This window comes from Aplidium turbinatum, chromosome 6 (assembly GCF_918807975.1).
Source record: "Aplidium turbinatum chromosome 6, kaAplTurb1.1, whole genome shotgun sequence".
NCBI lineage: Eukaryota > Metazoa > Chordata > Ascidiacea > Aplousobranchia > Polyclinidae > Aplidium > Aplidium turbinatum.
Genome location: NC_137477.1, coordinates 14016959 through 14044650, shown reverse-complemented (window position 1 = coordinate 14044650; position 27692 = coordinate 14016959). Strand labels below are relative to the sequence as shown.

At 36.1% G+C, this 27692-nt stretch overlaps 1 protein-coding gene across 1 annotated transcript; it reads left to right on the top strand.

Moving 5' to 3' along the window:
- LOC145772168 (rap guanine nucleotide exchange factor 4-like) lies at positions 1–27692 on the top strand. The gene is made up of 22 exons (XM_082584017.1): positions 1–40; positions 2097–2161; positions 11019–11066; positions 11876–11999; positions 12558–12764; positions 13987–14245; positions 14894–14978; positions 15771–15831; positions 17171–17247; positions 17593–17739; positions 18475–18643; positions 20294–20574; positions 21313–21407; positions 21684–21852; positions 22453–22537; positions 22784–22881; positions 23123–23242; positions 23569–23747; positions 24370–24511; positions 24683–24835; positions 25198–25252; positions 25648–27692. The coding sequence occupies exons 1-22, from the start codon at positions 34–36 to the stop codon at positions 25773–25775; spliced, it is 2754 nt and encodes a 917-aa protein (XP_082440143.1). The 5' UTR covers positions 1–33; the 3' UTR covers positions 25776–27692.

Sequence of the window (27692 nt, the reverse complement as noted above, 5' to 3'; positions counted from 1 at the left end):
CCCATCGTGAGGCATGCCAGTGAAACCGACAGCATGGCAGGTAGGCTACGTTGTACTGGCTAGGTTACTTGTTATTACTTTAAAATTAAATGACAAAAGACTAAGTTATATTAGGTTTTGTTGCTACACCAAATTTATTCAAAGCCTCCTAATGCCTGCAATTTTCAAAGAAGCAAGAATATGATTCTACTGTAAGATTAGTATGATTTTTGTTTGAGATAGCGTGATTTGCAACTCAAGGGTTTTTATGTGTGATGGAATACTTACGCTTCCATCTACAGTCGCATCGCAAACCTGCAAAAACTTGCCTGCTAAAGGCATTTTTCAGAGTGTCGTCAGAACAACGGCCTCAAACATTGGCCACCTAAGTGTAACTATTTGTATGATTTTCACAAACATCTAAGTTATGTCAAATGGCGACAACAGATTTACAACACGAGCGTCTCCGTACTCATCACATACGCAGCACACAGCTTGCATAATACCGCTGTTTCGCAATGTTTGCAGTTTCAAATTATTCATATTTACATCTGAGACTTCCTTTAATTGTAAGTTTTAAAGTGGAAACAATCACAAAGGACTCCCCATATTGTGATGATTAATACGGCGTGATTAAACCGACTAAATGTAGCCTAATCGTTCAATAAGAACTGACTTTCTCAGCAACCTGTTACGACATTACGACAGTGATGACAGTGCAAAGGAACAAACCACTTACTATACATACAATCAATGAGAACCCAACATATATCAAACCACCGAGGGCAACATAAAACATATGATTTAGATTTAGGAAAAATCTATTAAAGATAACTCCTTGACCTCACTTGCCAATAAAGTATAATACTTATTTGACTGCATAGAGTGGGGCCTGTTAGATAATTTATTGGGCTTGGGTCTGGTTGATTAGCGGAAATAGCGGATCTAGGGGGCACTTCATCACATACTCCAATCGCCCAAAACTGAGACAAAATTATTTTTCCTGAAAAACGTCTTTTCTTCTGGTTAATTTAATTGCATCAACATAAATGTCAAAATAGAAATGTAAAGTATGTAACGAATCTTAGGATGGGGAAGAAACTTTAGTGGTAAATAAAAAAAATAAAATTTCTTTCTGTGGGTCTTAGGCTATAATTTTCGGTGTGCACTTTGCTTCAATGGTCACTCTACTCTAGCGCAGGATTTTTATTCCTTATTTTTACATATCACACTATAAATAGCACTACAATAATCTTCTTAATTCTGTCTATAAATAGTTTCTTTGTCTTGCAAAACAGTTTTGAAAAAAGTATTGAATGCAGATATTTGAGGTGCTCATACTCACATTGATATTGTCGTAAATTTAAACTTTCAACAGTGAAGTTTCAAATTTATGTAAATGCAGCTGATTGTCAATGTTTGTAGAAGAAACTTTGTCTCAAGTAAAATGTCGAAAATCATATATTTGCACCCTCACTTTACAAGCAAACTGAAAAATGTTATTTTGAAAAATATATCTTCATTTTCATTAATAGCCTATCAAAAAACTATATAGCCTATTTGTCACACTTTTCTCAAAGGCGACAAACAAAAGAATTATAAGCTAAAAAGTTAACTGGCAAGGAAGTGCAAGGCTTAGTTTGATGATTTTAAGGAAATTTCTCGTGCATGAGGAGTTATAGGCCTACATAGGTAGGTATGATTTCTTTTAAAGAGAAATAAAAGTGTTGTAGGCTATTGGACAATTATTGATTTAACAATCTAAAAACATAAAAAATTTTGTATTAACAAAAACTGATCAAAGGTGTTTATTTGTTTATTTTATTCTATAGGCCTATTTATTAATTTGTATGAACATTTATAAATTTACTTTATAATCCGCTGCTGTTACGTAATACAGTATGCAGAGGTATTTCAACCATGGCCATGTTTCAACGCATTGATTATTTATTTGAACTGTTGATCTATTATTTCAGCTTGTTGATCATTTCCTGAAAAATAAAAATCTCAGTGACCGAGTCACCACAAGTTGAAGAAAGTTACAATTTTCATTATTGACTGTTTTTTTGCAACTACACTATAACTGTCAATCTAAAAGTTTAAATTTATTTTACCAGACGAAAAAGACCAAGATTCCCTTCGCAGTAACAGCTCAACTGTGGCAGAAGAAGAAAATGACAAGGTGAAATACTATTTAGCTTTAAAACTTGGTCCATATTTGAAGTAAAATCGCGCCATTGTTTTGAAGGCTATGGTTGGTCGAAACTAAAGTTTATATTACTTCCTTTAACACACACGCGTCATCCAAAATAAATTGTAAATCAATCCAAATTTTATATTATGCATCTCTACCTGTTGTGACAACATTCTATGTTCTTATGTGATGCTTAAAGATTAATTATTATCACAGAGTGAAAGTTTCTTATATAACCGCTAATGATCTTTTGCAGTTAGAAAATAAAATTAATAGATTTACGGCTAGAAGATGTCTCACATTGAAATTAAAGTTTTACTACCTTCAGGTGCTATGAACGAATTATTATTTCTCCATCATTAAAAAACTAACTGCTTTAAATCGCACTGGTTACTGCATATTTTATTCAGCTATAACGGGCTTCAAGCTAATTACACTTTTTAGGAGGCAAAAAGTCTGATTTCCTAAGATATTAATGTAAAATCCAAAATTCATCTTGAAGCCTGTTGCAGCGTGTAATCGCAAAACTTTCCACGTGGTGTCAGTCGTGCTGCTTAAATAGCGTCAGGTTCACGATTGTATAATGAATAGCACTGAATAAGTGCTTTACTAACCAGTATGGTAGCAGATGTTTATTTATCTGTCATGCTTAAAATAGTAGCTCAAATTTTCAGCCAGCAGTTGCAAATGAAAAATTCAAAATGTACACAGAAAACTACTATTAGCACATGCAGCCGTCATAAATTCAATGTGGTTACAAAACAAGGCTTTGTACCAAGGTGAGCAACCAACCAAAGTGACACAACACGTCAGCGGAGCAGAGTGAGCGAGGTGGAAAGTAACTGAGACGTCTTGTATGAGTTGTGTTTAGCAAGCCTTGCGTACGTAGACTACACGGAGATCCATTCAATGCTAGAATCGATATCAGAAGATCATCATCTCCTGTTACGTCATTAGCCATAGATAATTCATCAGGGAGGCAATAATTGTTGCCTCCCTGATGAGGTCTGATTGCCATCATATATCAAATTACCGTCTTCATTATAATAATTCTATGTATGCTATTAACTAGTTTTGATGGCTGCCATGTCATCTGATTGTTTTTATCGTTCTCAATACTTTCAGTTCTTCTAACTTGTAACGCTACCGTACCATTGTCTGTAAACTTGTAACAGTAGATGGCCTATTTATTGAGATTTTGTGCATTTGCAGTTTGTGCATTATTTTGTTATTTTTAGATGTTATTTCGTTGTTGTTGTTCGTTATTTGTGCATTTGCAGTTTGTGTATTATTTTGTTGTTTTGTTTTGGATATGGACAGCTTTGTCTGATGCAAATAAATTATTATTATTATTATAATTCGTTTGCATTGGCCTTGCCAGTTTGTCAACTCAATTATTGTTATTGTTTATAATGTTAATCTTATCTTAAGCAAACAGACATTTCTATAAATCAACTTACTCGCTTGTGGTTAAAGCTATTTACTATCTTGAAAAAACAAAAGTGTGTAGTCAATTTGCGGCAAAAACATCAGAGACCATCTTCGTGTCATAAGAAATGCTACGCAAGTTTTGTCGGCATTGAGGACTTGAGGTGCATGAATTGCTCGTTTGACATCACATAAATTCTTGAGCAATGTGTGTTTCTGATGACTTCAACTTGATTGTCACCTTGTACAACAATAAAAAGAAGATTAACCTTGTCTCAGCCATTAAAATAACTTCTTTTGGCAAGCAGGCACTTGGCTCCTCGGCTTTGTGAAGACATGCGCAGGTGTGAAGATTTCAGCTCACGTAAAAATATAGTGTTTTAGATGTTTACTTGACGTAAAGACATCAAAATGTTTTATAACAACGCACTTGACAAGTCTTAAGCGCCTGATCCAGCTCTATCGAAGGTCAACAAAGTTTTCATCGTAAATTCTTCAAATCAAACTTCCCTTGTCCGTCGATGGCGGTTTAATGGTCAAAAGCAAACAAATCTACAAGGTGCTATAGCTATGCCTTTCTGTATCTACTTGTAGCAAAGCACATAAAGCTAGTCGCTCACAGTGCAAGAATAGTGACTTTTGTAGTTGTCATCTACTTTGGTCGAGTTAAGCGCAGGCTAAATTTTAAGGAATTACTTCTGATTTGATACTAAGATACAAGAGTAGGGGAACTAGATTTTGAAATTGTTGTGTGGTCACTGGTCAGTCCAATTGATTGACAAAGCCTGCTAGACAGAAGATGTTTGCTGAATAGCGGTTAACACGGTGATAATCAAACTGCTGACTAAAGCACCGATCATTGTTAAAACTGGATACAATGCTCAACTACAATACGGTGTACAAAGCTAACAAACTATGAGCTATTTTCTGCTTTGCTTTTTCCGTTGAGAAGTTTTCAATGAGAGAAACTCGAAAGTGACCCAAGTACATTAGCTAAGCGGCGATGTAACAATGGCATACATTACTACTATACAGAAATAGCGTATTTGGCTTTGAGTATCATTTATTGTTTCTTTGCAAAGTTTGATACTTTTTGATGTGGGAAATATTTTCTGACCTTGCACTAACTTGTGTGTGGTAATAGAATAGCAAGTTCTTGTGAATTAAAAAAAAAATGAATAGGCCATGTTGTCACTAATATTAAAAGGTTACAAAAGAAATCCAAAAAAAGACTGTCTTCTCACACTATTTTTTTAAAGTATTTTGATCATCTGTTTAAGCCTTTTGATGAATAATCCAATTGTGACGTCACCGGTGTTTTGTTTACGTCATGAGGAAACGCAGCTCCGTCGATTTTAGCCAAAATCGAGACACTTCTGGAAAACAATTGGAAAAATTATGTATTTATGAACACCGGCATTAACGCCCAATGGCGTCTGAGAGAAATTTCCTGCGTTCAAGTCCGTTGTTTTTCACATCAATTCACCGGCTTCAAATGCAAAAACGATCAAAAAGAATGGGCATATTTTTGTTGTGAAGGTTTTGTATTAGTGAGATTGCTATCTCTTAGCCTACGGTACTTATTTGCTTTCCACTTGAAATCAATATGCCCTTTTGGCTGCCATTGTGTGTAGTCTATATGCTACCAGTTTGTTTATGGCGGATCAGAAAAGGCAACCACAAATGTTTCGTTCAGAGCATAGGAGTAGGGTTGTAACAGTTTGCACTAATTCTAAAAAAAGCATTTAGAAATCAAATGTTTGGAAAAGTTAAATAAAACAACCAATTGCGAGCAAAAGCAGAGAGTTTGACTTTGTGGGAAGCAATCAGATTTTTTGCCAGCAAACAAGACATTGTCACACAATTACGACTTCAACTTTGTGTGAAATTGAAGCTTCATCAAGAAGTTATTTACTTACTAAAATGTTGTAAGGTCAGACGAGCTAAAAACTAAGTTTTGCTAAAATAGCTTTTAATTGTTAGTTACCTTTTCCAACACTCGAGCAATTAGAGTGGCGAGGTGGTTGTTACATCGTTGATAACATATTGTTTGGGGGTCTGTAATCACATCCTGTTTAACTTGATTAAGGCATGCCAGCCTTGAGCTATGATTTAGAATGTTTTACTTCACCTTGATTGCTTTTACGCCAGTCCTTGCAATATTGTTTGGACAGCTAACTACGTTTATTCAATGCAAAAATAAAACAAATGCTTACCTAAGGTAGCCCTGTGAATTGAATTAAAATTGTCAACATTTAAAACACTTCAGGTGACTTTGTTATGAAACAAGTGGACAAGTTTTTTTTTGGCAAATATCACGTTATTCCTGGAACAAGATGTTAAATTGTCTCTGTGTAAAAGACGTCGTTCTTGTGATTATTCAACATCAAGAGATATTGAATTGACGCGACGTTTTCAGCTCTGCCAGTTAAATCGATGTGCAAAGAATTAATACAGAAAGGGAAGGGATGTTATTGCACTTCTATTTGAATCGATAACCCATGGTGTCAACTGACGTCTAACAGGAATTATTGATTTTTTAAAACCGATACTTTGAAGGTGGCCAGAGTTCAATTGAACATGGTTTTGTTGTGCCCCAGGTGGCAAACCAGTTTTTTAGGTTTGTAAATGTTGAATTAATGTAAAATAACAGTTTGCTTGTCAGGGCCGTGCAGAAGCCACGGCATTGCAGATTAAAAAGATAGTGATGCAATCTTAGGTAGACATAACCTATTGAAACTTCACAACTATTTTTCTGAGATGTTAAAGTGTAGTATTTTGAAGTTTGAAGTGCAGTAGTTTGTTGTTAAAGTGTTTCATTTTCTGAAAGTTTTTGTTGAACGGACTTGGCAGAAAGGGGTTGACTGCTGATCGCAAGCAGTAAGGTTAATTCATCTATCTAACTGATATTACAATTAACAAATAAAATAATAAACTAAGATTTACAATTATCTTGAAATTGAAAATACTTTGCTGGTTTATATTACATTAGAACTACACAAAACTCCATTGTTTTCAACTTTATCTCCGATACTTGGTTGTTTTATGCTTCAATTGATCAGTCACCACGAGTTTGGAAAGCTGGTTTAGGTTAATAGGTTGCATTTTAAATTATATAAATTTTTCTTAAAATGCGATGAAATGTATGTTTAAAGTTCTTAATACATTTAAATAATGCAGTTACGCTACTTGTGTTGGTAACGCAGCTGGATCGCAATTCAAATTCGTAAGGTCATTAATTATTGAAAACTAGTCCATTAGCACCAAACCAGATCTGACACTGTAGAATATGATTGATATTGAGGTTAGAGTTTGACCACGTTTCTAAAACTCAAATTTATTTCAGTTTGGCAGTTCAGAGCAGAGACTGCTGGAAGGGCATACGAAGATGCCTACAATAAACATATATTTTCATTTCTTCACAATAGATCTATAATTACTTGTTGATTTTGAATAGGGCAGGTGTGGAAACACTGCAGGCTTTCAACCAGCCAGCAAAAATTTCAATTTATCATAGTTTAATGTAAACCGTGTAAAAATAGCAACTTTTGCGGGTTGTAAAATGGTATTGTTAAAATGATGCTGTCAAAATGTTTATGAAAAGTTTTTACCAATTGACTCCCTGAAAGATTCAACTTTACATCGGAATAGAATCCGAATTCTACGTCTTCGCAGTCATAGATAAGCAGCTTTAGCGAAATTAAGACGTAAACGCCTAGATATGAACTTTTAAATAGATTAATTTATTTAATAGCGATTTAACTTTTCAATGAATGAAACTGTTCAAGTTTAATCTTGGCCAAATTTATGTAGGCCTATTTTACCCATGTCCATGGCTTCAGGCATTATAAGAGTTTAAATGTCCTGAAATATTAAACAATTGTTTTAGCTGATACAGGCTTTTTGTGTTTCAAGCTTAGTAGTTGCCTTTCACTATTGTGTGTTGATGTCCATTTTATTGTTGTAAATTAAATTCTCATTTACATTACATTGATTCGTTATTGATCTTCCCAGTTATAGCCTAATCATTCATTTATTTTTAAAATGTTACAAAACTTCCAAGAGCTGTTCGAAATTCAAACATCACCTGTCAATGTCTGGTTATCGAATTATTATATCAGTTTAATAAAAAAAAAATTTTTTTGTTTGTTCGGAGGAAATACTCAATACTGTACTGGTAGTTTGTTGGTATTTCTTGGTCTTGGCAACTATCTTTTCTATCTTTTACCGCTCTACCAGCAGACATTAATATTAACATTGGAATTCTACACCGAATTGATTTTTAAGTTTTGATGTAGCTTAGTATTACAAATCGCCATCAGCATGCCAATAATTTAATTCCCAACGCGGGGTGACCTAGGTGATCTTGTTTGTCTGCCGATAAAATAGCTTCTTTAGCTCAACCGTGACCCTCTAAATAGATGGCGATGATTCAACCTTACATGGTGAACATCCAATGTTCTGCCATCATTACACTGCAAAAGTAAAAAACTGTTTCCGATTTTGTTATTCAATTTAAAATTATGCAGCTAGGCCTTTGAGATTGAAAAATGATTACACTGAATGTGCATTATCGTCAAACAAGGCTAGTAGGCCTACAATTCTGACAATTGGCAGTAGCCTGCGAGGGTCGTAGGTTTGAATAATTTCCTATTTTACTACAGGTACTGAAAGCAGGTGTTAGGATTACAGGACTTTTCCACAAACAAGGTTGGAAAATTGTTTTTTAGCGCCAGGTGTTGTGATTGAATTTGGCGCCTTCTAGCATATCGCGTTGAAGATACTGCAAGCACAGCTAGTATAGGAAAGAAAAATCAAGTTTAAAGCAATACTTAGCCAATACAAAGAGTTTGTAGTGTATGTGTACAACGTACGTACTACTCGTAGATATGTTGTTTGAGGTTGCAAACGTCATAATTGGAACATTGATTTGTCTTCTTCGGGCAGTGGTTTGTTGTCTCTTTACATCAATGTTATGTACATAAGTTGCCAGTTACCAGTAGCGAAAAGTTTACTTTAATTGATATTGATCTGCTGCTAGCATGTACAATAGGTCGATGAAACTTGCTCTTTTAAGATGTGCAATACTTAATTGAGTTTAGTTTGTCAGTTTAAGATTGTAAGAATTTCAGCGCAAGTGACCTCTTCAAAGTAGAAACAACCCAATGACACTGGTTGTTACGTTTTGAAACTGAAACACTGTAACCGTTACCAATGTGAAAACATTTTTTAAAGCTTATTCAGAATAAAGGTTTGTGGTTAGACGTGCCCAAGTAACTGAGGTTGCAAGCTCTTCGCACGTTATTAAAACTTTTACTTGTCTTCTTTACGAAGCCCAGGGTAGTTGTGCGTTGTAGTAAGCTGTAGCAAGCGCTTATAGTGTCATTTCATTGGATTCATTTTTGTAATCAAAATTTTGTGAACAATTCTGCAAAGGTTAGTTGGAATTGTGATGTATTTTACCCAATTGAACATTCGAAAGCACTGTTTTTTTTTACAATGAACAATTGAACATATCTTAGATATCTTTTGCTTTGTAACTTGACGTTTGCAGTTGAACTTTTTTCAGGGATAAATTTTTCTTAGTGTAGTTTTTCTGTTGATTATTGCATCAAAAAAAATTGAATGCACGAAAATAATCACTATTTTCACAATTAGCATTTCTTGTTGATGGCTGGTTTTAATTGAGGTGTAATTGACTTGTACCTGTCTGGACACAAATTTCCTATATACGCCAAGTCACCATATATATCGTTTTTTTCATAGATTTAACGTTATCGATCGTTGGTTTAGTGCAAGTGTGAGGATGGCACGTCATGATACTTCAAGTGTTTGCTTTATCCGCAAAATGTTGACTGAGGCCGCGGATTTAATCACAGATTTTGTATTAAGGCGCCTGACACATTTGTGGTTCCAATTTCGTTGCTAACAAAAGCTCTTGACTGACAGTGATGTTTAAGATACATGAAAAAGAAACAAAGGACTTATATCGCCAGTTTTGTCAGTTTTATTGGTTTCAACACGAACGGGATTAAAATCTGCTGGTTATCAAAATAGCTTGAATTGCTTGATCCAGAGAAGGTTGCGTTTCCCATAGAATCTACAGTTTTACTGTTTTGTTACTCTTCACCATGAGGCAGTGGTTCCCTATCAGGGAGGAATTCCTTCGCAGGGAAGAATGTCATGACTTCTAGGGAAATTTTTTCACTTTATAGTATTGAGTATTTCATTGTAAGTAAAGTGCTTTTTTTCTAGTTGACATAAACTTTTGTCATAAGCACAATACGTAACTCTTGGTTAGGTTGTCACAACCAGTCCTGTTCGCATGCACATTTATTGGGTAGCAACGTTGATTTTCTATTCGGTTAGCGGATTAGAACCAAAGCTTCTACAACATTCTCTGTTTCAATTTACTTCCAACTTGCTTAAAGGATGGATACAGAATAACGGTGTCTCAAGGGAAAGCTTTACGCTAATGAAATAATGTTGCGACACGACAGGTGATTGCAGGAGTTGTAGTTCTATTTTTCGACAGCAACTTTAATAGGAAGGTGAATGCATTTTCTGCGTAGGTTCAACTGACAACATAATATGCTTGCAACGGCCGATTGTAAAACATTCACATTCAAATTTTAAAAATGCTAACTTTTTACCAGATTACATCTTGGCAGATGCAACGACAGTGACTTACGTTAGCTTCTGCAATTACATTACGTCAGTAGAAATTGTTGCCAATGTGAGTAGCTGACTTTACAGTAATGATTTCGAACAAGTGTTTTGGTCAGAGATCTGGGAGTCATGAATAGCTTGAGTGCCATTGGGTAGTTTTAATGTAGTGCTTACCCCTCACTTTATTGATATTTTATTACGGTATTCTAACAAAAAAATGTTATATTGCCAGTAACGCTAATTTGACGGTTTAAAGATTTTTAGTTTTCTTAAAATGCCACATACCCTCACAAGGATTAAGACTTGGGGGTATGCAAGGACAAGTAAGAAGAGCAAACCTTTTGTGCTTGAACCTTGGCGCACTTTTCCCAAACGGGGTTCCAAAGTCGCAGTAAGTTGATTACGCTACAGGTCGTTTAATGACAAGTCTTTGTTGCTCATCGATCGGTTGTGTAGCTTCCACCATAGGTTCATCTGCATGTGCGTATAAATTGAGGTTTAAAGGATACTATGAGTATCCTTCTGGCAATCCACAGAATCAATCCGTTTGAAAGTTCTGTATTAAGAACTATAGAAATCATAAACTTAAACGTTGCAAAGATATTTGATAGGCAGCAGTGAATAAACGTGAAAACACAAAGAAGCAGCAGGAAAACGCATACGACCATTGCAGTTTGCAAAAATGGACTGTTTACACGATTGCATCCTGTCATTATAAAGACGAAAAATGTTTACTTTTGTGTTTCAGGGTCTAACTGTGCGCCGACAGAAATTGAAGCTTCAACCTTTGCTCAAGGTATGCGTTAGCGCAACAACATCATGCATTATTTACCACAATGATAACTATGATGCAACACTTCATGACAGAAGTACTTTTGGTTAGGCTTTCTGCTCGTCTTTATCCATTCACTATCGTATTCACAGTCCGTCCATGCTCCATTGCTCCATGTAAATGATACTAAACGGATAATGTTTATTTCACAACGTAAAATTTGTGTTATCGTTAGAGTTTATGACATAAGTTTTGCATTTCTTTTGCCATTTCGTCAATCACATAACCTGCAACTATAATTATAATTGATATTTATTATTATAATTGTAAGTTACAATTGTTTTGGATTACAATTGTAATTAATATTGCAATTATGTAATTGATATTAATCAATTATTAATATTGATTTTGGTAGAAAAACTGACTTTTTCTACAATGTTTGTGTTAAAATTGGAAGGGTGTTAGTTGAAATCGCGGCAGGGCAATATTGAAGCAATACGAATATAATAAAGAACAATCTATACTACATATATTTCAAAAATAGGATGGAACAAATTATTTTGAAGAAAAATGCATCACAACAGTAGAGCTGGTAACAATAACACTGAAAATGACACAAAACTTAGGCGCTACGCTTGGTTTCTCGCTGTAACAGTGCTGTTATTAGATTATTAGATGATGCTGTTATTGTTCAAACAGAATTCGACTAAGTTTATTTATATAAAAGTCAACCTATAATATTTTCATTTATTCTATAATAATTGCTGTCTGGGTAGTCCTACACAGTTTCTCATATTAGAGCCGAGACTATTTTTTCAACTTTTTTCTTTCAGAACCCAAGCAGTCAAGCAGTGCAAGTTGCTCGTCTTCTTTATCGATGTATCAAAGAGAGCCAGCCTCGAATACTCAGAGATGATCTTGATGATGACGAATTGACAGACTGTTTCAGCGCTATTGGTAAATATGCCAGAACAAAGCTTTGTTTTTTAAGGTTTTCCTCAAGTATTTTGTCTGTGATAAAATGTGTCCAAAAAAGGGTTTGCACACAACGTTTAATTGCTCAGAATCTCAGTATAGTAGCTGCAGTATTGAACACTGAAAAATTACTAAATTTATGAGAATAAATCTACATATCTACAAAAACTTATTTTTTTAGTCATTCACTGTATCAAATCCTTCGGCTAATGCAGATCAACAACGCAAAAGTTTAACGGTAAACGAATACAAATTGGGTATAATGGTAGCATAGCATCATCCCTTTGATTGTAGTCTGCTTTCTATTAGTTATGACATTCTGATGTTGAAGGAATTTTTTATTTTGCAATTTCTGCGTTTACCTTCAGAAAGCTTGAACGATTAACTGTTCATGCTTTATCACATCATCTACATCAGATCATGAAGCAAACTCAAGCTGTCATAGCGTAATATCCATCAATCTCTATTGGTACTAAAGTTGAACGAATGGGCAACACTTTTTGATTTATTTATCAATTGTTTTCACTGATTTTCGAACAGCGGTTCAAGACAATGAATACACGGAACGCGTGCGTCAACACTGCGTCAAAGGCTCAGAACTTGTCGCATGGCTCCAGCAACTTATAGAAGCAAACGACCTCTTGAGAGCGCAAAAGGATTCCCACTACAAAACCAGCACTGCAGTGTCCCGATGGATGATCACAGGAATGTGGCAGGTGCTTTTGGAGGAAGGAATTCTCTTCCACGGTAATTATTAGACAAATTTGCAGTTTGTGAGCAATTATAATCACTCCTGCATGGCTATTTACCTTACCAATAATCAAATTCTAAATGATAGCATCTGATTTTGTTCAAACGAAAGATCTAAAGCAGCAATTACCTTTCTATTAAAACTTAAGAAGTCACTTGATTTTTTTTTAGTGTATATAATTGAGGTTCATATGAACACTTTTTGTGTTATGGTGTATTACAAACGCCTCATGATTCACGAGCCGTAACCTATATCGAGTGGCACGAAAAGGTAGCACTTTCAATTATTAATTTTCCAAGAACTATGAAAGTTATAATTCATAAATCTGGTACACAGTAGGCTATCACTAACATATTTGACAACTTTTTTAAAAATTTTGTCGGATTGAAATCTCGAGATAGTTCCAACTGTCACGACGATTGTGTTGTACTAGCCCTCATGACAGACGTGCGATCACAACCTGGTCGAAATTTTTTGATTACTCCCGATTAAAATTACTTTCGGTAGTATAATTTTTGGGTGTGGATTAAAAAGTGTTATTTGTTTGTTTTTTCACATCAAACTATAAAATAGTCAGATGAAGTATCAAATTGCTTGCTTGTAATGTCCACCAAGTTTTAGAACACGGTTTATGGTTAATATTGTTTTATTTTTAAGTTTCATCGTTTTTGTTTTGCTCCATTCGAAATTTATGCATTTTGTAATTTAGTTGTTTGTTTTTCGTAAAACACCCAATAAAAAATATTTGTGAAAGTAAAATATACCAATAAAGGTGGTTCCATATTTTTTGACAGCGTATCTTGGAACTACAAGTGCTATCAACCATGATTAATTAATTCTAGTATCAGAGACATTCGTTTATGCAAAAACGTTGTGGCGCATGTGCTATTTTATTGACACTTTTTGTAGAGTTTATTGTTCTCAGAAAGTTGTAGGTATGGAATATTTGATTAGGCTTGATACCAACAGCTCATTATGAGAAACTTATTTGTAGTTGTAAACGGTTCACTCACTGAAGAAAAATAACTTTGTATTTATGCAGATTTTATATCCTTTTAATAGTTTGTAGAAACCGCTATCTTGTAAACAACAGAACAAAGCGATTGTGAGTTTGCAAATTAGTATAGCAGTTGTGTTGATCTGTTTGTGAGTTAAATTTGTTGTGATAAAATATAAGCTGTTCTCACTCTAATATACAGTACTTCTTCACAACTGCAGTTGATCGTGAAGAACAATTTGAAGACTCGGAGCATTACTACCGTTTTCAAGATGACGTTAAGACTTTTGACACCAAGAGCAGATCACACCTTAAAGACACACATGGCATTCATAGAGATGCTTCTAAGATAAACAACAACCTCAACTCAACATCAGAGCTTCTTACTCGGTGTCTGGAAACTACGGATGTGTCTGATGCCTTGTCATTCCTGCAGAAGAATCACCATGACGCAATGTTTCGGAAAGCTTTGCGAGAAGAGTGAGTTTGTGTAGAAAAGTGGATAAGCGCTCTGGTGCATTTGCAAACACTGCATACCTCTGCCTTAGGTTGTTTCTGTTAACAAACCGTTTGCAGATCTTTTAATCTACGGAACATGTTTACTTTGTATCCCTTATGCAAAAAAAGATCTATATTAGATAGTCCAGTTTCTGCACGCTGACAATTGGAACGGATTTGATCATTGCCTTACTTTGTTTGGTCTGTGATCAACATTACAAAGATTGTGAGTTGCTTGTTTTTACGGATGATTTGTTCAAGCAGTTTTCTCCAATCAAAGCAATTGTAGGTTATCCTCTTTCCTTGTCATTTTCATCAGTTTGATTTTTCAATATTTCTAGTGTCTTGACTTCTAAAAAAATTAAGAACTAAAGCCAATGCTCATTTCAGCCCTTGCAATAGATCTATTGTAGGCTATAATAAACTCTGTTTTGAGATAGTAAAAGTTTTGTTAGTTTAAAGTTAACAAAACTGAAGGAAAAGATTGCACCTATTTGCTGAGCGTAAAGTCAAATGCGACTCTTTACGAAGAGTTATTTTTTATGAAAATCAAATAATTCTGAATAATTATTCCCTGCGCACCTTAAACTTTACCATTAATTTCCAACCTTGTTGCATTGTTCGTTTTAGACCTCAGAAACGAAGTGCAAAGGAACTGATGATGATTTACAATGAAATACTTCACATGAAAGCACTGGCTCATCTCTCAGATTCGGTTGGTATCTAGAAAGGCCTGAAAACAAAATGTTGTGATTTGAGGTCTTAGCAAAAAAAAAAGTAAAAAATTGTAGAATTTTACTGAATGTTGTTCCTTTTAGGAGCAAACAGTGTAACATCATTTATGATGTAATCACAACAACTTTTTCAAGGTGAAAGTGTAGCCTGCTTAAGTCCTTACAAATGTCTTCGTCAATGGTGTGCAGGCTAAATGTAACTGTGTATATTCTGTAGAGAGCATTTATTTTAAAAACGCACCTGTTAATTCTAGAATCTAGTTGCAAAGTGGGGCTTAATAGATTTTAACGATTATAGCCTTATGCCAGGCGCGAATCTAAGAGTTTTTTTCGGAGGGGGGGGCCAGAAAATTTGAAACTCAATTAAAAAGAAAGAAAAAGCTAAACAGATATGAACAATGATACTACGACATATACGATATGCTAGAAAATAGACATTAAAACAACCATTTTCATCAATTGTGATGCCGAGGGACTAATATCAGCTGTTTAGAAGCATATCAAACCATTTGATGCGGAAACATACAATTTTTCACAAAATTTCGGGGGGGCCCGGGCCCCCTGGGCCCCATAAATCCGCGCCTGCCTTATGCCTACTGTAGGCTACTCTCACAAGGTGAGAATGCAGCATGTGAGCAACCAATTACTCCAGTTACTGCATGAAATAATAATATAATTTCATTGCAAAAAAATATCATGTTTAAACTGATACGAGTCTACTGGAGGCAACTTCGAACTGATGAATCGTCAATTGACCAGTGGGTTTACTTTAGGTTAAACGCGAGTTAGCTGGAGTGTTGAAGTTTGAATGCCACCATGATGAGGGCAAAATACGTAAGTACTTGCAATTCAACTGTGAAAATTAATGAAAATTTCTCTTCTTTCTGTGATCATAGTTTTAATTTCTAGTGATTCGATGTGTGCGATATCATCAACAGATATCATTAGTAGGCTATGAATCATTGAAGAACATACGGTGGGTAGTCACTCCGTCTATATCAGTAGCTTGCTTTCCTACATAAATTATATGGCCCCTTGCCTCTGTATTTACGTAACGTATCACCCGGAAGTACATTTATCAGAGCAATTGCTTTGCAGGTTGTTGCAAACTGCTGCTTTACATAACTACATTACTTTATCTGGCCCTACAACAAAGCCATCACACAGGAAAAACACATAGACACAATCTTGAAGGTTTTTCAAAACTTTTTGAAACAACAAATTGCGATTGTTATGTAATCAAAATTCGCACAAGTTGTTTTTTGTGATCTGTCAGCTTTTGACCATTTTGACAAATACTTTTATTAATCTGTTGAAAGTTTGTATTGTTTTTGTAGTATTATATTGTTCTAATTATTACTATGGATTGCCGTTATGTAATAAATCGTTCATCAAAGCAGAACGAGGGAGCACTTCCTAGACCAGGGATGTCCAGGCGTTTGTTATAGTGGGCCGCATTGTCACTTAAAATAATTAAATGGGCCGCAGTACCTATTAAATTTCAAGAAAAATGGGTACCGTACATAAAAAAAAAACAATTAAAAATCGTTTATTTTATCTTTGAAAATGGGAACAAATAACACACACATAGAAAGAAACCGAATTTATTTCTATAATATGAAGTCAATGAGATATTTGACATTGTTTTGTAAATGTAGCATCGTTTTGTAGATGTAGATGTACATTACATTGTAGCTAAGATGGTACGTTATGCGGCGTAAATTGCAAAAAAAATTATGAGATGAAGTAAAATATTTTTAATGTTGGTATTTTTCAATTTTTAGCAATTTTGCTAAAAAGACAACTTAGAGTGAAAATAGCTAGCGGGTCGCATTAAAACCTCAGGCCGGCCTCAGGTTGGACATACCTGTCGTAAACTGAGCATTCGATAGAACACCAAACGTATTGAATTTCGTTTTCCAAATCGGTGTGGCTTCCGTGGAAGCCTTAGTAGCCTACTTCCAATCAAAATGGTGATAAATAACTGAGTGTTGTAACTTGTAAGCACACACAGCGAAACGCTTCTGCAATCTGCATGTCGCTATTAGTGATTGCTATACTCAGCTGCAGTGCACAAATCATCCATCATTAAATCCTGCTATGGCATTCAAAGGTTTCTTAATACAACTACCTTGGTGCGCTATTTGTTTTCCAGCATTTGTTATTGTTTCAGTTTTCAAGCAAGGTGATGAAGGGACGTCGTGGTTCATTCTGCTTCGAGGAACGGTCAAAGTTGAGGTCGCCGGAAAGGTCAGATAAGTTAGAATTACGAAATGAAGTTGTTTAATAACAGTTTTTGTCTAGTAAACGTTTATAAGTTCGCTGAAGTTGGGTGCTCGTGTTGCATCCTCAACTGCATGAACATAGTTTTTAATCAGCTATGTCAATTTTTAAAGGAAAACGCTTCAAAGAGAACTTTTGTCAAGTTCTAACTTAATTCAAGTAAGTAATTTTAAACGCAGTTCTTAATTAAAGGTTTATAAATTTTGGACAATTCTTTCAAATCAAATCGAAACAGTTTCTTTTTCCAGCACAAAATGACATATTACTGGTAAAACAAAACAACTTTTGATTGATTGTCGTGTTATGATATAGGGTGTCGTATGCAAGCTTGGGGAAGGTGATGATTTCGGCAATCTAGCTTTGGTGAACGAAGCACCTCGAGCGGCAAGTATCATTCTTGCAGAAGACAACTGCCACTTTCTGAGAGTCGACAAGTTGGACTTCATTTCTATACTCAAAGTGAGTTGACGCTTATTTGACAAAGTGAATGACTCCTTGTTCTTTTTTTTAAAAGGAAGAGCAAGAACATCTCATACTCAAAGCGTTAATGTAGCCTATCAACAAGGTGAATTTACAGTAGATGCAGCTACCGGACACCGTGCAGATACTGTATGGCCAGAGTTGCCAGATTCTCAAGAACAATATACTGTATACCAAATGATAATAATAAATCTACCAAACCTAAATGCAACTGGTTTTATATTTAAAAAGTTCAAATTTGGTGACCTATGAATCAAACACAAATTGCTTAACATTTGGCAGCACTACTTTATATAACTTTTGTTACCAATTATGGTAGAACGGTACAATTGTGATTCTTAGTTAGTTGACATATTGTTACGCTATATCTCTATTAACTAAAAAGAGGGTGTGTGGCAGATTCAGCCAAGTGGGCCTAGTCTTGTCTCAGACAAGACTAGGCCCACTTGGCTGAATCTACTGTCTCTATTAAGCACCGTTCACAGTTGATGCGACAAACGGCAACCGTTGACGAGTTTACAGTAGATTTTACTCATACGTCAGGTCCGGCTACGGGGAGATTTTCTCGTCTCAACCTGCAAACGGTAGAGTTAAAATACTTCAACACAACGTATAGCAAGATCTAGTCTAGATAGTGAAAAAGGCAAGCATATGAAATGATAATAACTCACATATCTTGATAAATTGCTTTTTTTTGTTCATTTTTGTCGATAGGACGTCGAAGCTAATACTGTGAGATTGAAAGAACATGGAGAAGATGTTTTGATTTTGGAAAAAATTGTCACTCCGGGTTCCTCACCTCGTCAGAAACATGGCGACTGGTCAGTAAGCAGCACCGATCCCAATCTATCACCAAAGCGCTTTCGGTATTCAGTGAAAGCAGGTAATTCTTATTTTACTCTAGTCAATAGCAATAGCTAGTCAATAGCTTATGGAACTTGTGCAAAACCGCAGTTTTACCCTTTCCACCGGTAGCGGCCGACGAAGTAGACTTCGTCGACTCAGGAACGGCGTCCCACAGGGCTCTGTCCTGGCTCCCCTCCTCTTTAACACTTACATCTACGACCTGCCTGACACCATCTCCAGGAAGTATGCTTATGCAGACGATCTGGCTCTCCTGCATCCAGCCGGAGATTGGCAGTCAATGGAGAGGAACCTAAGCCAGGACATGTCAACTATATCAACATATCTCCAGAAATGGAAGCTACAGCTCAGCAAGGCAAAGACAGTGTCGGCGGCCTTCCATTTAAACAACAAGGAAGCAAAACGTGAGATCAACGTTACCACCGATGACGAACACCTCCCCTACTGCGCCGAACCTACCTACCTCGGCGTAACCCTGGACAGGTCACTCACGTACCGACGACACCTGGAGTCACTGCGCAAAAAACTATCTGCGCGCGTTGCACTTTTGAGGCGGCTGGCGGGTTCCGGCTGGGGAGCTGATGCGAAAACCCTTCGCACAGCTACCTTGGCCCTCGTCCATTCTACCGCTGAGTACTGCGCACCAGTGTGGTGCCGCAGCTCTCACACCCGCCACATTGACACCGCCATCAATGACGCACTACGCACTGTGACTGGATGCCTGCGTCCCACTCCAACGGACTGCCTTCCCATCCTTGCAGGCATCCAACCTGCTGAGCTTCGCCGTAAAGGAGCCATGATTTCCCTTGCTCGTCGCGCACTGGACCCCGACCACCTCCTCCACAGTACACTCCAGCGCCTACCTGGAGGACAGCAGCGACTGAAATCAAGACGCCCATTTGTGCCCGCCGCACGACAGCTTCTGAACAACGTTGAAGATCTTGGAATAAGTGCGGCACACTGGACGAACTACACATGGAACATGGAGTGGCAAAACAACACCTCCCGACTCCGTGATTTCCTACCCGACGTCGATCCCCACCCTCCGGGAATGTCCCTCGCAAGACTTGCGTGGGTCCGGCTTAACCGCCTACGAACCGGCGTCGGTCGCTTTCGTTCAGACATGTGCAGATGGGGTCTGGCTCCCTCACCGGGATGCGAGTGTGGCGCCACAGACCAAACAGTAGATCATGTCGTCCATGACTGCCCAATCCATCAACCACCACATGGAACGCTTGGACTGAAGGCCCTGGATGACGAGACTGTCGAGTGGCTGATGACATCATGCCCAAACATATAGTCCGGAAGAACAGCTCATACGACGAAGAAGAATAGCTGAAAGATTTGTTACTTGAAAAATGTAAACGAATGTGTTGTCGTTTTAAATTTCAGTTTCAAAGCTTCAGTAGTTTTAAATGAAATTACTGAAGAACCATAACCTAATTGGACAACAAGCTTGCTTTATTGATTAAACTATATGTTTTAAAAAGTAACTTCAATTTGAAGAGAAATGTATAAGCAACGTACTGAAACTTTACAATGTGTCTAAAAAACAAGACTAAAAAAAGGAGACTAAAAAAACAAAGTAGCTTATTATAGGGAAAGATTTTTGAGTCAAATATACTTGGATATTGCTTCTTTCGAAACTTTTAAATATTTGTATCCACAGGAAGCCCCGAAAGAATATTGGAGCACATCCTGGAGTATTTACAACCTTGGACACTGCATTGTTACGACGAACTTGTAGAAGACTTTATTCTGATGCACGTTACTTTTATGCAAACTGAAGACCTTTGCAAATACATCTTGCAGAGGTATCACTCAGAAAAAGCTTCTGATAGCCCTTTCGAAAAGTCATTAAAAAGAAAGATAGTTTATTTTGTCGTACGGTGGAGCCACATACTCACTTACCTTCGTAGTGGAGATGAATCAATAGAAAAATTTCTGCAGGTGAGTTGTCAAACAAATTACACAACACATGCTTTGGTGGCTTGTAATTTATTTACGTTTCCAAACTACAAAAATATTTGGCAACACTGCATATCTAATAAATTTTCTGTTTTTTGTTTTATTTCATTTTTTTAACTTATGCGATCAAAAGTCAGTAAATTTTCTAAAGCAAATGTGACCAATATTGAATGAAAAATGAGGAACAGCCTCAATGTCCTTTTGACCTTTTTGCTATGCCAGTACATTATGTAAAAAATAGGTTATATCCTCATTATGATTCGATAAAGTCAGTGATTTTGAAAGTTAGAATTCAAAAGTTCAAGCCAATAATTCATTATGAATCACCACTAAATGCACTGCTATAATTCTGTTCACTGAGTCGCAAGCAAATGTAATTTGTGCCAAGTCATGGATTGTAATGTGATACAATAAGCTAAGTCATTTTTTGACATGCAATGAAAAAAAATTTTGTTCTCAACATAGTTTATAGCGTTTAAATCAACGCCGCTTGAATGGATAGTGTAGGCCTAGAAATGTGTTTATTTATACAAAATACTTATTTTTGTTACGAAAAGTGTTTTTTAGGCCAAATAAAATATCATTTTTACGATTTTGTAGAAATTTCATTACACCCTTACAAGACTTTTTATGACCTTTTTATATTTCCAATCTTATAAAATTCTAACGGCCATTACAGTTTTTTGCTGTTTACGTCATTTAAAAGCAACTTTGCATTAGGAGCTCAAAGAAGAAATCGATTTTGACTGCATCTCAGACGATACTTACGCATTGCTCAAAGATGAGTTTTCAAACCTTTACCAACTGGAAGACAAGTAAGTACAACTCAAAACACCACTTGGAGGACAATCACAAGAGTGTTTGATAATACAATCCTTTTTGAAAAAATGCAGTATTTCTATTCTCATTTAATACTTTTTGCCTTTGCCAAACATTTGTGTGTATTTTGCTGAGCCACGGTTTCTTTTTCATTAAGGAATATGGTTTATTCAATTAACTATCCTATCTCTGCATTCACATTACTGGTATTGCTTAGATAATTAATTTATTTTGCAAAGATAAAAACTAAGCTACGTGTATTTTGCATTTAGAGATGAAACGGAAACATTTCTCATGACACATGGGGGCATCACAAGATGTGAAACAGGAAAAGGAAGATCTGCTTGGGATAAGCCAATCAAAGCATCCGATCAAGTGCTGATGAAGATTTACAACTCCGAAAAGTCTTACACCACTCTTAAAGTTTCTGTCTTTGCATCGGTGGGTAACATTATTCAAACATGAAGAGAAACAAAATTGTAACCTAATCTACCTGAGGGTGAGAATTAGTTTAGGAAGAGTTGATATAACGTGCCTGCAGGCACATGCATGTTAAACATAGAAACTCTGTCATCTTCGTGGTTGAACTACTTAAATGGGTTTCGGAAGGACTTCGGTTCGACACGTGGAGTGAGTAGACGATTGCACCTTTGCTAAACACTTTGTGGCATGCAAAGGAAGACGTGAAGTTTGGATTCTTGTCTTCTTGTTTATTAAACGAAGACACACGTCTATCACAGAGAAGTGGACAACTTGATTTACATGTTATAAAAACTTTTATGAAAACACGAAATGGCATGAAAACAAATCTTAACAAAACAAAAAATGTAATTTAGCTGGACAGCATTTATTTAAACATGTTGAATAATCTTCTCAAATCATGAGCAATTTAAATTGTGCACCTGACAATAAAAGTGGCCCTGGAAAAACTAATAGCCTACCTATCTTGTCTTTATGTTTATAACAAACTTTCTCAAAGTAGGCCAATCAGATTCGTGAATATAACCAGATTATTCTAATAATGCTAATTTGTAATTACAGGCAGAAGAAATTCTGAGAATCGTCGCAGACAAACTCAACAGGCCATGTGATAACATTCGAATTTTTGAGGTCCAGGAGTCAGGAGGTAAACGTGAACTATTAATTCAAGATCGTTTTATCAAAACGCTCATGTGAAGTAAATTTTAATGCCATTCACTACGCTTTAACGGAGCTTTAATCTACCCTAGAGCTAACAAAGTCCTCTCAAAATATTACTGTAATCCACAAGTGACAAGTAGCCTAAAATTAAAATAATGGCTTGGCGTCGGCCTATCTAGCAAAGAGAACGTGGTTGCAATGAAGAGTTTATGCATCGTCTTTCTTATTTCAGACTCGTACGAAATCCGCAAGAGGCAGCGTTCGGTAGCCACATTCATCTCGCTCAACAGCTACTTGTGTGTATGCGCCGCCAAAGACACATGCCAACCGGTACCACTATCTTACTATCAGCGTGCTTGATGATAGAAAATCATCTTAGATCAGTCTACTCGTAGTTTCATTACAATATGATCACAAAACAATCAATTTACCAACAGTGGTTTACTTTAGTGGAAACTTTAAATTCTATATAAGGTTTGCAGTTTGCTTTGGCGATACAAACTTGTACAAATTGTTAAAGTGAGAGTGATTTTCTGACTATTAAGAATGGTCTCCTCGTTTGTTATTCCAGGTCAAACTAGAATATTCCATTTCGGATTCGATGACACTACAAAGCGATACTGTAAGCTCATTGGAGATTGCTTATCACGTGACCCAACATGACTGGGAACTTCTCAACAACGTTCATGTGGTCAGTGACATCACGCTTGGGATTTATGCTGATTGTAAATAGCGCACAAACCTTGTTTGTGATTTTCACAGTAGCCTATCACTTGCAGTGAAATGATTTCTTAAACAATGGCACAAAAAAGTTGTAAAAAAAAACAAGCTACAATGAAATTCAAAAAGTTGCAACGACTTAAAAAGTTTAAACAATAATATTTTTTTATATTCAGATAAAAATAATGTGCACAACTTCTTACATTTAATGTTCACTTGTGAAATCTTGGACTGCAGATTAAGCTATAACCAATATCTTGATATGTCAAAGCAATACTAGTAAACGTTTCTTCTCAGATGGAATACGTTTACAAAGTCTTCGGAGCTCACAAGTTCAATCGAGTGACAGCAAACTTAGACCTCCTGGTTCGGAGATTCAACCAGCTCGCCTACTGGGCTCCCACTGAAATATGCACATGCAGTAACGTTAGTAAACGAGCACAGCTCCTACGGAAGTTTATCAAAATTGCTCAGCAGTAAGTCAAACCATAACTTGCTCCTGTTATTTATTTGGTAAAGTGTCATCGTCCAGCGATGTTCTCTTGCATCACCTATGCTTATGTTTATAGGTTTTCCCCTGTGTACGTCTACTTTTGTTTTCTATTTTTTTATATATCTGCATATGGATGTGTAACATGTATACATATCTGAAGCTAATAAATAAAAATACCTGCTATATTTTAATAAAGTAAACTTACATAATCGCTATAGTGACCTGGGTAGACGTATTTACAATGCCTAATAATGTGCACATACAGTGAAGACTCGATTGCCAAGTATTTATATTTTAGGCAGAGTGTGGCCTCTTTATAACATTTCGTTTTTGTTCAACGTCATCTTTTATTCAAGAAACAAAAAAATCAAGTTTATTTTTATTGATGGTGAAGCAAGGTCACGAATAGAAATAACTTCGTTTCTGACAAAACGTGTTTTTTTGATCGTAATTTCACCTTTCAAGTGCAGTCACACTCATTTTGGTTTGTCTTCTTCAAATTACAAGTTAGGGTACTGTTGAATACAGTATGTGCACTACTTAGCCTACGCATCGTAGCCTACTCAGTCTGTTGAGTGTGTAAAAATTACTGCTTTTAATGACAGCTTGAAAGTGCAACAGAATATGAATGCTTTCATGGCGATAATGATTGGGATTGGCAATCAGGCTATCAGCAGGATGACCAGCACTTGGGAAAAATTGCCCGCTCGGTACAAGAAAATTGTCCAAGAGTTTGAGGCAGTGCTTGTAAGTATTTGTAAAAGATTCGTTAATGGTGCATCCTACCCTTACGTTCTAAGCTGATGCCACAAAGGACACGGCTATTTTGAAACTATTATTGCGTTGACATACTGTAGTTGTTACTTCTCGCTTTATCTCTGGCAACCATCTAGAAGACTACGTTCCTTTACTTTTTAGGATCCTTCCCGAAACCATCGAGCGTATAGAATAGCAATTGAAGCAATGGATCCCCCGGTTATTCCTTACCTCCCCTTGCTCCTTAAGGACATGACTTTTCTACACGAAGGAAATAATAATACGACAAATCAATTGGTTAATTTCGAAAAAATGGTAAGCCACAACAAACTACCTGTATTGCAGACATGGCTATGGTTGAGGTAACCTTTCAAAAGCATTTTGCAAGATCACCAAGACAAACGACAACATAATAATGAAAGTTTGTTGGTTGGGTTGCAGAAAATTGCGATACACCTTTCAAAAAAGATTTTTGCTGCAATGTGGATGTATGAATAAGAGAAAATGAAGAGAAAATGACTATTTGAAAAAACAAGCTATGTGTCAAGTTCACTGATATAGAAAAATATTTCAAAATTGATCACTGCTCTCATCGGATTAATTTCATAAATAAATATAGGCCTAACTGTCTTTCACTTATTTTTTCTTCATGATCCTTCTATTATTATTTTTTATAGAAAATGTTTAGCAACAGCGTCAGGTCCATTGTACGAGGATGCGGTGGCAAGATGGGTAAGCCGAATATCTCTGCCTGTTTAGTTTTAATCCGTGGATGCACAGAAAGAACTTGTTATGAGATCATAGACTCTCTGTATTGTACGATATTTGTGCTTATATTGGTGCTAAAAATTAGAACTTTAAAATTACTTATCTCAAATTACATATTTTTAAATATCTATAGTAATAGGCTTATATACTTACCGTATAATTATGTTTGTTACACCACGGACGGTTCATGCGATAGGCTATCAGGAAACAAGTGTTTTCACTCATTGACGTTTCAAGACGCACCGCTAAAACTGGCATTTATAAACTGAAAATTGGTTAAAAAGTTATCCGTCACTGAATTCCAGTGTCGATTTAAGATGATGATATGTTTTAACTCTTGCTGATCTTTTGATTTTTAGAAATAGACCAACTTCTATCTACAACAAAAACAGCTGAAGAAACAAAAAGGTACGTCGAAAATCTTCAAGTCATCACCGACCAAAAAACTTTAAACGATTTATCTACTAAACTGGAGCCCAAGCGATGAAAGACTTCTTGTCCTAGAATAGCCTACATCAGACTGTCAGCTTACTTCGTTGTATTTTCTTTTGTACTTGTCAGTGGAAGCTCAGAATATTGCTTATCTTGCCACTATTGAACAATGAAAAAATGTCTGATATGATTTATCAGCAAAACCAAGCCAAAGCAAGAGCTAAAAAGGCAACAGTTTGACCAAAGAATCACATCATTGAAACCTTCAAATCAATTTACAGCTTGCGCCTTAATGAAGCTATTTCTTGTTTTCAAAACTAGACCGAAAACAAGAAAACTAGCTAGTTTTGAAAATAGGCCGAATGCGTTTTCAATGAAAACAAAAGGTAGGAGAAATATGGTTTACGAGCACTCAATAAATGCTGATATGATTACCAAGATTGAAACAGACAGTAGCGTTGACAGGGGAGTCCAGAGGGTACTTTTGGACCCGGGTCAGGGATGATTAGAGGGGTCGCAACCATTCCAAGGGACCGGGAAACTTGAAGAAACTGAATCGTGTTTGTTGGACGTTGCGTTGTTCTTAAACCTGTCTGCATTTGGGCCTGAGAGTCTCATTGGTACCGGGCCCAATTACCCTCTCAATTGCCCTAGAAACTGCTACCGGTAACTGACGTGGTCATACTCACAGAGGTTGAGGATAATATTAGAAATTGGGAAATATATTCAGACAGCTCATTTCTATACCCAAATACTTGTGACCGTTCCATCCTTACCTAAATTGCTTGAAACAGTTTGATCTAATAGCGATTTGACATTTCTTTCTCTGACGAATTTGTCATCTACGGGCTACACCTAGTCACCTACATCCATCTGTGAGATTTAAAATACTTTAAAATGCTTTTTTGTGACATATACCTGTCATAAAATGAGCAGTACAAAGACTTTATGGCTGTTGATTCTCCTGAAATGCATTCTGCATCTACATAGACACCACACTACCGTTATTTTGTCTTATGGGCGTTTTCCGTTTTTTATTGATATTGGTTATCATCTCAGGATATCACCTCACCGCATTCTCACCGTACTGTATTTTTTGATTGACACAACTTGCTTAGTCTACACTTTTACATAGGCCTAACAATAAAGGAGCAAGCAACCTATACGATGACATCGTGTCGTGACTTCTTTCAAATAACCAAAACTTATTAAAATGCCAACCGAACCCCACAAAAACTCGGAAACAAAAAGTGAGAATAGTAGCAAGCTCCTCGTCTTTATAAAACCTACTACTCTACTTACAGCTGCTCAAGGCATTTGCCAGGAACGTGATATAGCCTACTATTGCATTATCTGACATGCACAGATAGGTCTTGTATAATTATGAGATTTCTGTCAATCAAACCATATAATTTTCAAACAGGCTATAGTGAGGGGTAATAGTCTAAAAGTCTTTGCAAAGTTTTAAATGAATATATTTATGATTTTCTTGAACTGGACGCCTAAAATCTTTCGACCAATACAAGTGCCCCAAACAAAAATACAATTTGGTCTTCTTTGGTTAGTTATCGCAATTTTTCGAGTAACAAATGATTTTATGTTGCTTTAACGTATGGCGAGGTTGCTTGTTATTGAAAATGAAGTCGTTTAAACAAAGCGCTGCTGATATCTTGGTGCAAAAACATACCGTAATATTATTTAGATGGTAATTGACGTCTTAATAGCAATTTATAAATTCAATGTTGTTCGTATTTTCTTAATCTTGTTGTACATTTATCTATCTTTATATGGTATATATTTTTTATTTAAAAATATGGAAATTTATGTCGAATCTTCGTGGAAATAGCTGAATTTACCATTTCATTATTGCACTGTCTTGTAATTTCATGTGTTAAAGTTCACTATTAAATCAGCTCAGCTGCGTTTACTTGTTCTTTTGCTATTCATTTCGTGATTAAAGCAGAAAAATATG

Bases quoted from the DNA above. Each gene is read 5' to 3' on its own strand.
- LOC145772168 (XM_082584017.1), top strand. The intron at 15,832-17,170 runs GTAAGTACTTGC...TTATTGTTTCAG, and splicing joins CCATGATGAGGGCAAAATAC to TTTTCAAGCAAGGTGATGAA. The intron at 23,243-23,568 runs GTCAGTGACATC...GTTTCTTCTCAG, and splicing joins TTCTCAACAACGTTCATGTG to ATGGAATACGTTTACAAAGT.